This window comes from Canis lupus, chromosome 27, assembly GCF_003254725.2.
Source record: "Canis lupus dingo isolate Sandy chromosome 27, ASM325472v2, whole genome shotgun sequence".
Classification (NCBI taxonomy): domain Eukaryota; kingdom Metazoa; phylum Chordata; class Mammalia; order Carnivora; family Canidae; genus Canis; species Canis lupus.
This window is the reverse complement of record NC_064269.1, coordinates 13916597-13930226: the sequence shown is the minus strand read 5'-3', so window position 1 is coordinate 13930226 and position 13630 is coordinate 13916597. Positions and strand designations below refer to the sequence as shown.

The window sequence follows — 13630 nt, the reverse complement described above, 5'->3', positions numbered from 1 at the left end:
AGTGTTTTAAGAGAAGTATATTTGCAGAAACACTGCCTGCTTGAACTAAAAGGGACAAAGATAGTACAACATAAAAGGAGGCCTTTGGACTTCCAAAGTACTACGTGGCAGGAAGCAGGTTGATGAAACTAGCTGCAAACATAAGCAGTTCTTTACAGGAAAGGATGATGAAAGGGGTTGAACCATGAGCTCAGAGAGCAAAGTTAAGATTTATAGACATGCTGTGCTGCATTCATTGGCAACTAGCCTGCAGTAAGGGGCCATCCATATGTACCTGACTGGGTTTCAAAATTATTATTGACTGGTAATTCTTGTTTGCCTCTATTTCACCCCTTTTCAATAGAAAAGTCTATAATAATTATCTTATGCCATTGTATTCTGGTATACAGAGGACATATAACTTATTTCTGCAGTTTACCAGGTCTTCAGATTGAGAATAGTTATACCTGAGGTGCTATGCTTGGTCAATAGCATCTGGAGAGGCTCATACACACTTGGATGGGATTCTGGACTTTGAACCTATGCCTGGTATAATTAGACTTTTGCAGAGGTGAGGTTGTCTTCGGAAGTAGAGTATATTTTACATACAGAAGGAGTATAAGTAATTCAAGGCCAAATGATATGTTCACACTTTGAGTCCCCTTTCACAAACAATGGGATGTAATTGCCCTTCTCTTGATTTGGGTGAGCTTTGATGACTTACTTCCAACAAACAGAATGAGGTAGAAACTGCATGGCTTCCAAGACTATATCACACACACACACACACACACACACACACACACACACACACAAAGATATAGTTTCCAGCTGGTACTCTCTTTTTTCCTCTTTCAGGACATAAACCTTTGCTGTCCTAAGCTGCCATTTGAAAAGTCTGGCTGATGTTAAACCTCCATGCTGGAGAGACCATGTGGAAAGACCATATTAGAGGTAGAGTAAGATGCCAGAGGAGCCCGCCTTTTGTGTCTTTTCAGTCTGGACACCAGATGTGTGACCAAATGAACTACCCTCCCTGATTTTAAGCAGCCAAGAGTGTACAGAAATAAAGATGTCCCTGCTAGCCATGCTCATATTGGATATTTGTGATCAAGATATGTTGTTTTAAGCTACTAAAACTTTTGAAGTGATTTGTTACACAGCAGTAGATAACTGACAGTTCATGTTTCTAAGTCTTATTCTCCTCACTATTACATTTACTGATGAGAGCGGGAACCCTGTTTTACAATATTTAAAAAAATATATATAATGGCCTAGGGGTCCCTGGTAGCTCAGTTGGTTAAACATTTGCCTTTGGTGCAGGTCATGATCCCAGGGTCCTGGAATAGTGCCCCATGTCAGGGTTCCTGCTCAGCGGGCAGCCTGCTTCTTCCTCCTTGCTCTTGCTCTCTCTTGCTATCTGTTTCTCTCTCAAGTAAATAAGTAGAATACTTAAAAAAAAAGTATATGGCCTAAAATAGTGGGTTTTTATATGAGTACTCAATAAATCCAGTTGGTGCTATAAAGTGGATTGAAGCACAACCAGACTACATGCAGCTAGCTTTTTAAAAGCAGCTTCATTCTAGCATTATGGCTATATCATTTCATATTTCTCCTTCAAACCTTTGTTCTTGTTGCTTTATTTACCTTGGTTACTTTCTGACTTTGGCTCTTAATTTTTAACTTTTATATCTCTTTCACTTCATGTTGATTTTGACTCCTTAACTAACTTTTTACCTGATAATAACTACTAAAATGTATTGACCCATATGTAAATTTTACAGCTAAAGAGCTACTGTATATCCTCTGGAAATAGTGCCTAGTACATACAAAAAAATTAGTAATTATTTGTTGATTATCTATGTGAAAGACACTGCAGTAATTTACATACACAACCTCTTTTAATCCTCACAACATTATGAAGATTAACCCCATTTTATGGATAAGGAAATTGGACTTTAAATTGGTGAAGTGACTTTCCCAGGTCGGTCATCCAGTCAGTAGTAGAGACAAGATTCAAATCAAAGATCTAACTCTAAAGCCAGTGCTTTTAATGACTATGCTTTACCTCATTTTGATGTTAACATGGGTTTCCAGTTGATGACCATCAACTTTGCCCACACTCTTTATTTGGTTTGCAATTATTTGCTTTGTCTTCTCTAGAACTGATGTCTTATTTGCCTCTGATTTGTATGTTGCTATATTCTATCCTATTGCTTATGTTTGGAGGTCTATGGAAAGAATCTACCATTAAAAATGTAATTATGCACACACACAAAATCAGAACCAAGACCTATTTCAGTAATTTGGAAAATAACTTTTTTTTTTTTTTTATGGAAAGTATGTAAAACCTAATAATACTCCCTGCAGCCACTGAACTATTTCCATGCTTGAAAAAAAGAAGACTGGTAAGAATGAATAGATAAGACAAATGGCAGTTCTTTCTGATGTTATGTTTCAGTTTTAGAATTAGATATTTAAGCCTTGCTCATATGCCAGTACTCCCCTCCCCCCCATTAAAGTGAAAAATCACTTGCTCACATTACAAAGTCTGCTTCTCTGTGGCATATTAGCAAAATAGTTAACTCTTTTGATTGCTATTGGTCATTGGGTTCAAAAATTATTTGGTTCTCAATAATACTTTTGGTGTCATTGAACATGTTGTAGGTAAACCATATGTGTCTCTGGTTTGTTGTTTTAAGGATTTTTACTAAAATGTTATTTATGAGGTAGAGAAAAGGTAAAGTATAAAAATTGAGAGTGATTAACAAGGTAAGCCAAAAGAGCATTTAGCAAATGAAAAATCAAAGTATGATGAAGAGCAAAGATAGCATTTTCCTAGCATAACTTACAGTTAATTATAGTTGGCCCTTGAACAACACAGGTGTTAGTGGCACACCCCTCTTGTAGTCAAAAAGCTCCACATATAACTTTTGGCTCCCTAAAAACTTAATAATAGACTACCGTTGCATGGAGGCCTTACCGATAACATGAGTAGTCAATTAATACATTTTTTTTGTATATGTATTATATACTGTATTCTTAAGTAAGCTAGAGAAAAAATGTTAATAAAATCATAAGGAAGAGTCAAATACATTAATACTATAAAAAAAATCCAAGTATACTGGACCCCTGCAGTTCAAACCCGTGTTCAAGGATCCACTGTATGCTGGAACTTTATTATGTTTGTTATTAGTTATTATTTAATCCTAATCTGTCTTTAATAGTTGAAAATGGGACACTACATTTTACATAAGATCAGATCCAAGGATCATGATTTTCCACATCTTTTTTTTTTTTTTTTTTTTTAAGATTTTATTTATTTACTTGACAGAGAAAGCATAGGCAAGGGGAGCAGCAGGAAGAGGGAGAAGCAGGCTCCCCACTGAACAAGACTTTCCCCCCTGCCCCCATATGGGGCTCAATCACAGGACCCTGGAATCATGGCCTGAGCCAAAGGCAGACGCTTAACCACTGAGCCACCTGGGTGCCCCTCCACATGTTTTTCCCTGGAAATAACTTCATCTGATTTTATATGATGTGACCCCCTCCCTCAAAAATTGCTAAGCAGCATTTTCTAAATTACTTCATAATGGCTCCAAGTAGTCACTTCTTTGTTCAATACTCATGAAGGTAACCTATTTCAGTTTATATCTTAATCTAGAAATCCTTTTTGAATCCCACTGCAATACGTAGAATAGTTTTTGATGTGTTGTATACAATGCCTAGAACAATGTAATTCACAGTAGGTGTTAATTTTTTGTTGGAGGAATTAGACACTCTTTTTGGGTAGATTTGGTCACTCTGCAATCATTGGAACGACAGAAATGTGGAGGTTTTTAAGATGGCCTAGACTTGTTTTTATTTACCATTTCATCTGGCTCGAACAGGAATTAGGCTCTGTAGAGTTTCCCAAGGCATCTAACATTCAAAGTCTTAAGTAACCAACAATTCCTTCTTTGCTATCACACCAAGCTTACTTCCTTCTTAGCTTATTACCATTAACAACAATAACCAATATATATTCTACATTAAGAACAATAACCAATATATATTCTATACAGCATATGTCATCTTTTGCTAATCACCCCATAATATTATTGATTGAAGTGAGCATTATTAATTGAAGTGAAGTAGCCTAAGAGAGAGAATATTGAGTTCCTTTAAATTCTGTGGTATTGGAACCCACGAGTAGCAGAAAGAAACTAGACTAGTTTATTTTTTTTATTTTTTAAAGATTTTATTTATTCATGAGAGATGCAGAGAGAAAGAGAGGCAGAGACTCAGGCAGAGGGAGAAGCAGGCAGCCCGATGCGAGACTTGATCCCGGGATACCAGGATCACTCCCTGGGCTGAAGGCAGACGCTAAACCGCTGAGCCACCCAGGAATCCCCTAGACTTGTTTATTTAAAGCTAACAGATTCTATTCAACTGTAACGAATCTATTATTAAATGTTCTTTAGGGGTATTAATCTTTATGTTTTTATAACATGAAATAAAAAGATGACTATTGTAAATAAAATGGTTAATGAAATAATGATGTTGAACTGAGACCCAGAGTTGCAGAACTGTTTACAAGTAACTGTGGGGCTGAGGTAGGGTGCTATTGCAGAATCACTATAACATGTTGTATTTATAGCTATAAGGTCATATTATCTTTTTTTTCCTCTTTTGTAATGTGGTGAGGTCAGTATTTACAGCCTGTTCCACACAACATTTCCAGACAGCTAGGTAAGTTTCAAATATCACCAGGATGGCTACACATATTTTTGAACATTCAGCCTGAACACATTAAAAAATCCTGCACGGTAAAGAAAATATACATATTTTTCAGAATTCTTAACCTGTAAGTCCTCCTTTTGCTCTTCCTATTAAAATGTAGTTAACAGTGATTTTTAGAAGCTTTAAATATGTATGTGCAATAATTTAGAGATTATGGGAGATACAGATTAATTGAGATAGCCTCTTTCTCAATGAGTAATTTAATAAAGGGTTAATTCCTTTATTCATTCATGCCTATTCAGTGTAGGCATGTGTAGACTGTGAAAGCAATGACCATATGTTAGAAGAAAACAAGATAAATTGATCCTTAGTCATATAAAACTCATGGTCTAGTAGGAGCTCTCATAAAGAAAATACAGAATATTATGATTGAATTATTTATAGAAATAGAATTAAAATATGCCACTTTTGGCTAGGATGCTCAGGTAAGGCTTCTTGGAAGATATACTTACAAATATTACAAGTCACTGAGAGTCTTCATTTTTGAACAGAATGGATATAAAGCGGGGTAGAAACCCAGTATAATACTGAAGATTGCAAAAATGGTCATGATTCTCCATCCCTCCTTATATTCACAACTGCTATGTTATGATGTTGCATGTTCTTCAGTTAAGAGGTGGAACCTATTTCTCTACACCTGAAATTTGGGTAGGTAACATGAGTTGATTTTGCCTGTAAAATTTAACAGATGTGACTTTGTGTCAGTTCTGAGCCTAGACTTCAAGAGGGCTTGCGTACTTATTTTTTCTTTCTTAAAAAGATGTTCAGCTGTGATGAAAAATTCTGGGCAAGTCAGCTGAAAGATGAGAAACTACATAGAAGAGAGATGAGCCATCCCAGCTGAGGCCATCTTGGACAGCTATCACCCCACCCACCTAGTAGCTGACCTCATGCCTTAGTGAGCTCCGCAGTACCCCTGGAACCACCCGTCTGGGCACAGTCTGAATTGTCAACCCACCAAATTGTGAGCTAAATAAATACTTGTGGATTTGAAGCCCCTGTGTTTTGGGTTGTTTTTTTACATAGTGATAATTAGCTGATCTAGCATAGTTAATAAGTGAAAGAATGTTTTAATTACCAAGCTCTTAATACCATTTGTGTGGTATATATACTTTTGGAAATTTTTTTAGCAAACCAGTTTTACTTCTGTAGTGAATTCCTATGGCAAATTCCTTCTGGCAAATATGGAGTTAGGATTTACAATGTGCATGGATTATATTGCTTTCCAAAAAGTTTGTATCAAATTAATAGGAAATAGGTATCCATTTTCATTGAAATAGTCTGCTGTAATTATTTTAATGTCTTTGCTTATATGTTTTGATTTGGGGGGGGTTACTTTCCTAAGTAAAACTGATATTAAGGTTTTCTTCAGTTTATATCTTGGAATCACTTACAAGAATAATTTGTGGTCAGAAATACGAACCTCAGAGGGAATCAGCGAGGCCTTTGCTTTCCTATAGTTAAATAATATAGTGAGAAAGAAAGAATGTGATATTTGGAGTTCAAACAACTATATCTTCTCCAAAAATGTAATTTGCTTGATTTTTTTAGGAGATTATATTTTCTCAACTTTTTTCTTACTTCCCCAAAACTAAGAGATAATGTTTAAAATTCAGCTATATTTTTTATAGTGAAATGAAAGCCACATGAAGTCCAATATGTATTGTCTGAATAAACTATTTTTGAATCTAGTGTATCTTGAATTTGAATAGTCATTTCATGAACAAAAGTGTCCTTTTAAATTCTTAAATGAATCTTTAATTTATACAAAGGATTTCAGGTTTTCTTTTTTAAGATTTCCATATTTATCACTGGAAAAGAATTTTCTTACGCCTTTAGAATTTTTATTAAATTTAAATCTCTCTTATTCTGTATTCTAAATGGACTTTGGACTTCTCATAGGTTAAATCCTTTCCTTCTTAAAATTACATAGGCCCTACCATAATCCTGGGGACATCCAAGCAGAACAGTAGAATTCAAGTAGCCTCGTCATCATCTTACCAGGGAATATGGTAAGAATGCTTTTTGCTGAGCAGAATCAGTATTACTGAGACTAGAAGAATTTTATTATATGATTAATTTAACAGGGCTTGTGGTATGGATGGATACAGAGATAGTAGACAGTACAGTGATTATTGTTTTCTTTTTTTTTTTAAGATTTAGTTAATTGAGAGAGAGCAGAGAGAGGGACAAGCAGACTCTGCACTGAATGGAGCCTGATGTGGGGCTCGATCCCATAACCCCTAAGATCATGAACTGAGCTAAAATCAAGAGTCAGACAACCAAATGAACCACCCAGATGCCCCTGATGTTTTATGATTTGAGTTAGTTTGATGGCTTTTTAAAAAAGGGTTATAAAATAACTTGTTAATTAAATTAATAGTTTATTTGCATACTGTGCATATTCTATAATTGCTTTTTGATGATAGCAGTGTTGTTACTGTAAACTATTTTTGAGATGTGGCATATTGCTTTTTAAAATTTTACCTCAAAAAATTTTCATTCCACCATAGTTAACATACAGAGAGTTATACTAGTTTCAGGAATACAATATAGGTAATTCAACAATTCTATACAGTGCTCATCAAAATAAATATACACTTAATTTGCTTTGCCTATTTCACTTCCCTCATACCCAACCTCCCCTCTGGTAACCATTAGTTTGTTCTCTATAGTTAAGGGTCTGTGTTTTGGTTTATATTGTTGTTGTTTTTTTTGTTTCTTAAATTTCACATATGAGGGAAATCATATGATTTCCTGACTTTCTCTGACTTAATGTACTTAGCATTATACCCTTTAAGTCCATCCATGTTGCTGCAAATGGCAAGATTTCATTCTGTTTTATGGGTGAATAATATTCCATTGTATGTATATACCACTTCTTCATTCATTTATGGATACTTGGGACGCTTGGTCTACTTCTGTAATTTGGCTATTGTAAATAATGCTGCAACAAATTGAGGGGGTGTATATATCTTTTTGAATTAATGTTTTGTTTTTTATGGGAAGTACCTAGTGGTGCAATAACTGTATCATATGATAATTCTATTTTTAGTTTTTTTGAGGAACTTCCATATTGTTTTTCATAGTGGCCATACCAGTTTGCATTCCTACCCACAGGACAGTTCTTTTCTCCACATCCTTGCCAACACTTGTTTCTTGTGTTTTTTTATTTTAGCCATTTTGACAGGTGTGAGGTGATATCTTACTGTGATTTTAAGTTGCATTTCCTTGATGATGACTATTTCATGTGTCTATTGGCCATCTGTATGCCTCCTCTGGAGAAATGTCTGTTTATGTCTTATTATGTCAACACTTATTGATCTGCTGATTTTTAATTGGATTATTTGACTTTTCTGGTACTGAGTTGTAGAAGTTCTTTATATATTTTGGATATTAAACCTTTATTGGATATGTCATTGCAAATACCTCTATTCAGGTTGTCTGTTATTTTTGTTGATTGATTCCTTTGTTGTTCAGAACCTTTTTATTTTTATGTAGTCCTATTGGTTTATTTTGCTTTTGTTTCCCTTGCCTCAGGAGACATATCTTGAAAATGTTGCTTTGGCTAATGTCAAAGAGATTATTGCCTGTTATCTCTTCCAGGATTTTTATAGTTTCAGGTCTCACATTCAGGTATTTAATCCATTTTTTAAAAGATTTTATTTATTTATTCATGAGAGACACACATACAGAGAGAAGAGGCAGAGACACAGGCAGAGGGAGAAGCAAGCTCCATGCAGGAAGTCCGATGAGGGACTTGATCCTGGGAGTCCAGGATCACGCCCTCGGCCGAAGGCAAGCGCTAAACCACTGAGCTACCCAGGGATCCCCTTTAATCCATTTTGAATTTATTTTTGTGTATTGTATAAGAAAGTGGTCCAGTTTCATTCTTTTTGCACTTATCTGTCCAACTTAACACCATTTAAAAAAAAGATTTTATTTATTCATGATAGACACAGAGAGAGAGGCAGATATAGGCAGAGGGAGAAGCAGGCTCCCTGTGGGGAGCATGATGTGGAACTGGATTCTACGACCCAGGGATCATGACTTGAGCCAAAGGCAATCACTCAACCACTACTGAGCCACCCAGGCTGCCAAACTAACACCATTTTTTGAAGAAACTCTTTTTCCTATTGCATAGTCTTCCTTCCTTTGTCGAAGATTGTCCTTATCAGTGTGGGTTTATTTCTAGGCTCTTTATCTTGTTTCATTGATCTATGTGTCTGTTTTATGTGTCAGTACCATACTCTTAATGATTACAGCTTTGTAGTATAACTTCAAATCTGGAATTGTGATACCTCCAGTTTTGTTTTCTTTTTCAAGATTGTTTTTGGCTATTTGGGGTTTCTGTGGTTCCATACAAATTTTAAGATTGTTTGTTCTAGTTCTTTGAAATACATGGTTGGTATTTTGATAGACATTTCATTACATCTGTACATTGCTTTGGGTAATAGGGACAGTTTAACAATATTTGTTCTTCTAATCCATGAGTATGGAATATCTTCCCGTATGTTTGTATTGTCTTCAGTTTCTTTCATCAGGGTTTTAGTTTTCAGAGTACAGGTCTTTCATGAAACTCTTCGGTTAAGTTTATTCCTAGGTATTTTATTTTTCGTGCAACTGTAGGTGGGGTTATTTTTTCATTTCTCTTTCTGTTGCATTATTATTAGTGTATAGAAATGCAACAGATACCTGTATATTGATTTTGTATCCTGTGGTCTTACTGAATTCATTCATCCCTTCTAATAGTTTTGGGGGCAATTTTTAAGTGTATATAATATGTTGACTGCAAACAGTGAAAGGTTTATTTCTTCCTTGCCAGTTTGGATGCCTTTTCTTCCTTTTCCTTGTCTGATTGCTGCATCTAGGACTTCCAGGATGAAAGTATAAAAGTGGTGAGAGTGGACATCCTTGTCTTATTCCTGACCTTAGGAAAAAGCTGTTTTTCACCACTGAGGATGATGTTAATTGAGGGTTTTTCATATATGGCCTTTCTTATGTTGAGGTATAGTTCCCTCTAAACCTACTTTTTTGGAGGTTTTTTTTTAAGATTATTTATTTATTTATTTGTTTGTTTATTCATTCATTCATTCATTCATTCATTCATTCATTCATGAGAGACACAGAGAGAGAATGAGGCAGAAACATAGGCAGAGGGAGAAGTAGGCTCCATGCTGGGAGCCTAATGTAGGACTTGATCCTGAGACTCCAGAATCATGCCTCCAGGCACTCAACTGCTGAGCCACCCAGGCATCCCTGTTGGAGGGTTTTTATCCTGAATGGATGTTGTACTTAATCAGATTCTTTTTCTGCATCTGTTGAAATGATCATATGGTTTTTATCCTTTCACTTGCTGATGTGATCATGTGGTTGATTTACAAATATTGAACTACTCTTGCATCCCAGGAATAAATCCCACTTGATTGTGGTGAGTTTTTAAAAATATATCGTTGGATTCAGTTAGCTAATATTTTGTTGATTTTTGCGGCTATGTTCATCAGAAATCTTGGCCTGTAGTTCTTTTCTTTTTATTTACTTATTTTTTTGGTAGTGTCTTTATCTGGTTTTGATATAAAGGTAATGCTGGCCTCACAGAATGAATGTGGAAGCTTTCCTTCCTCTTCTGTTTTTTGGAATAGTTTGAGAAGAACAGGTATTAACTTTTCTTTAAATGTTTGGTAGAATTGACCTGTGAAACCATCTGGTCTTGGACTTTTGTTTCTTGGGAATTTTTTGATTATTGATTTAATTTCATTTCTGGTAATTGGGCCATTCAAATTTTCTATTTGTTCCTGATTCAGGTTTTGAAGGTTATATGTTTCTAGAAATTTATCTATTTCTTCTAGGCTATTCAATTTGTTGACATATGTTTTCATAATATTCTCTTACAATCCTTTGTATTTCTGTGGTGTCGTTATTTCTCCCTTTCATTTTGGAATTTTTTAATTTTCAGCTTGTCTTTCCTTTTTTTGATGAGTCTGGTGGTTTATCAGTGTTGATCTTTTCAAATAAGCAGCTCCTCTTTTATTGTTTTTAAGTATTTTGTTTATTTCTGCTCTAATCTTTATTTCCTTCCTTCTATTGGTTTCGGGTTTTGTTTGTTCTTCTTTTTCTAGCTCCTCTAGGTATATGGTTAGGTTCTTTATTTGAGATTTTTTTTTCATGTTGAAGTAGGCCTGTGTTACTATAAACTACCTTCATACAACAGCTTTTGCTGCATCCCAAAGATTTTGGAGTGTTTTTTCATTTTCACTTGTCTTCCTGTATTTTTTTATTTCCTCTGAATTTTTGGTTGACACATTCATAGTTTAGTTGACATGTTATTTAACCTCCTTGTATTTGTATTCTTTCTAGATTTTTTTCTTAAGGTTGATTTTTAATTTCATAGTGTTGTGGTTAGATAAGATGCATGGAATGATTTCAGTATCTTTGAATTTGTTGAGACTTGATTTGTGGCCTAATATTGGATCTCTTAATGCAGAATGTTCCATGTGCACTCAAAAAGAATATGTATTCTGCTGTTTTAGGATGGAATGTTCTGAATATATGCATCTGCTCCACTGTGTCATTCAAAGCCACTGTTTCCTTCTATTTCCATTTGGATGATCTTTCCAGTGACGTAAGTGGGGTGTTAAAGTCCCCTCCCTACCAAAAAATAATAATAATAAAAAAATAAAGTCCCCTCCTATTATTGTACTACTATCAGTTACTTCCTTTATGTTTGTTATTAACTGCTTTATGTATTTGGGTGCTCCCATGTTTGGTGCATAAATATTTCAATTGTTGTATCTTCATGTTGGACTGTCCCCTGTCCTTCCTTGTGTCTTCTTGTTACAGCCTTTGGTTTAAAGTCTGTTTTATCTGATATAAGTATTGCTAGTTGGGCTTTTTTTCACATCTCTTTGCATGTTAAATGCTTCTCCATCCCTTCACTTTCAATCTGGATGTGTCTCTAGGTCTGAAATGAGTCTTTTGAAGGCAGCATGCTTCGAGTCTTTGAAAATTTTTTTATCCATTCTGTCACCGTATGATTAGAGTTTTTTTGTTTTTGTTTTTTTTTTGTTTTTTTGTTTTTTTGTTTTTTTTGTTTTGCACTTTGAATATACCATGCTACTGTCTTCAGGCCTGTGAAGTTTCTGCTGAAATATTAGCTGATAACCTTATGGGGTTTTCCTTGCAAGCAACTATTTTCTCTTATTGCTTTTAAAACTCTCTCTTTATCACTACTTTTTGCCATTTTAATAACCATGTGCCATGGTGGACTGCTTTGGGTTAATTTTGCTGGGGAATCTCTGTGCCTCCTGTCTGGATTTGTTTCTTTCTCCAGGTTTGGGAAGCTTTTAGCTATTATTTCTTCACATAAATTTTCTGCTCTGTTTTCTCTCTCTTCTTCTTCTTTAGTCCTTTTAATGAAAATGTTATTATACTTGATCATGTCTCCGAGTTCCCTATTTTCATTTTGTATCAGTTTTTTCCCTCTTACCTGTTCAGCTTGATTGCTTTCCAATAGTCTGCCATCCAGGTCACTGATCTGTTTATCTCTTCAGTCTATTTATTGTATAAATTTAAAGAGACCTTTAGTGTATTTTTAATTTCAGTTATTGATTTCTTCATCTCTTATTGTTTCTTTTTTGTTCTCCTCTGTCTTGTTGTCAAGAGTCTCACTGAGGTCTTCCACTCAAGTCCAGTGAGTCTCTTTATGATCATGATTTTAAATTCTCTTTTAGACCCATTATTTACTTAACGTTTTGCCTAGGTTTCTTGCTGTGGTTTTGTCCTGTTCTTTCATTTGGGATATGTCTCCTCATTTCATCTGAGTATCCTTGTCTGTTTCTGTGTTTTATAAAGGCAGCTCTGTCTCTTGCTCTTGAAAGTAGTGGCCTTATAAAGAGATCTTGTACTGTCCTGCTGTGTAGTGTCTCCTGTTCGCTAGAACCTGGCACTTCGGGGATGTCTCTCCCGTATGTGTTGTGTGTGCCCTGTTTTTGTGGCTGAGCTGATGCTGCCTTCAGTTTAGTCATATGCAGTGGCTCTTTGCTTATTGTGGACAATGTTTGGTTACTGTGCTGTTAGTGGGCCAGTCTGGGCCACTTTGAGCTTGAGTTGTGTCAGACTAAGTGTTTGCCACAGATGCAGTAGTACTGAACCGCAGGGCTCTTTCTGTGTTGTCCCCAGAGAGGCTTTTGTTGGTGGGTTGAGCCTGTAGTCAGGCCCACTGTCTACCCCCAGTCCTTTGCTGGAGCCACAGTCTGACTGCTGTGTGTGGTTATTTTTCCCTCTCCCTGGGGCAGGAGTCACTTTGGAGTGGTGTTGGCCCCTGTGAGGGCTGCTCTCACACTGCCAGGCTTGTGGCACTGCTTTAGGTGGATCAGGTCAATGTGTATTAGAGGGGATGGGGACAAGTTGTCAGCAAAGTTGATGCTGGTCTGCTGTGGAAGGAGACCTGAATCAGAGGCCTGTCGGAGGGGGACGTGTCTGCAGAAGAATGCAGGGATGGGGCTCATTTTTAGGCAGTTAGTGTTGGTAGCTTTGGTTGGGAGGCTGGGGAGGGAAGGAGCTCTTTTGTGTTTCCTGAAGTCTCCCAAGGATCCCTGCCCCTACAGCACGTGCTCTGAGATCAGTAAACAAATCTCCCTCCTGTATACCTCAGGGGATTTTCTTTTTTTTTTTTTTTTTTTTACCTCAGGGGATTTTCAAGCTGCTGCCTTTATGCTGTATCTCTGTGGGGCTGTTTGTTGGGCTGTCTCTCTAAGGGCAGGGATTCAGTTTCTTCTTAACCCTCCCAGCTCTCCCTGAGCTGAGCCCACTGATTTTTAAAGTTCCAGGTTTTAAGTGCTGCTGGTTGTAAAAACTCACACTGTTCAGC

General features: G+C 36.2%; 1 protein-coding gene across 16 annotated transcripts in view; it reads left to right on the top strand.

Annotated features, from left to right (window-relative positions):
- Positions 1 to 13630, top strand: part of C27H12orf40 (chromosome 27 C12orf40 homolog) — a 117750-nt gene that overhangs the window by 92211 nt on the left and 11909 nt on the right. For 5 of the 16 annotated variants that reach the window (XR_007406457.1, XR_007406454.1, XR_007406453.1 and 2 more), the window contains 4 exons: positions 838 to 933; positions 5522 to 5725; positions 6695 to 6773; positions 11292 to 11383. Coding sequence is in view for 6 of the 16 variants with exons in the window: in XM_025455619.2 (XP_025311404.1) it covers positions 5522 to 5605 (84 nt within the window). In the remaining 10 variants the exon portion in view is untranslated. Of the gene's footprint in view, positions 1 to 837; positions 934 to 5252; positions 5410 to 5521; positions 5756 to 6694; positions 6774 to 11291; positions 11384 to 13630 lie in introns of those variants that run through there. The other 11 variants (XR_003140501.3, XR_007406452.1, XR_003140498.3 and 8 more) reach the window with 8 other exon arrangements.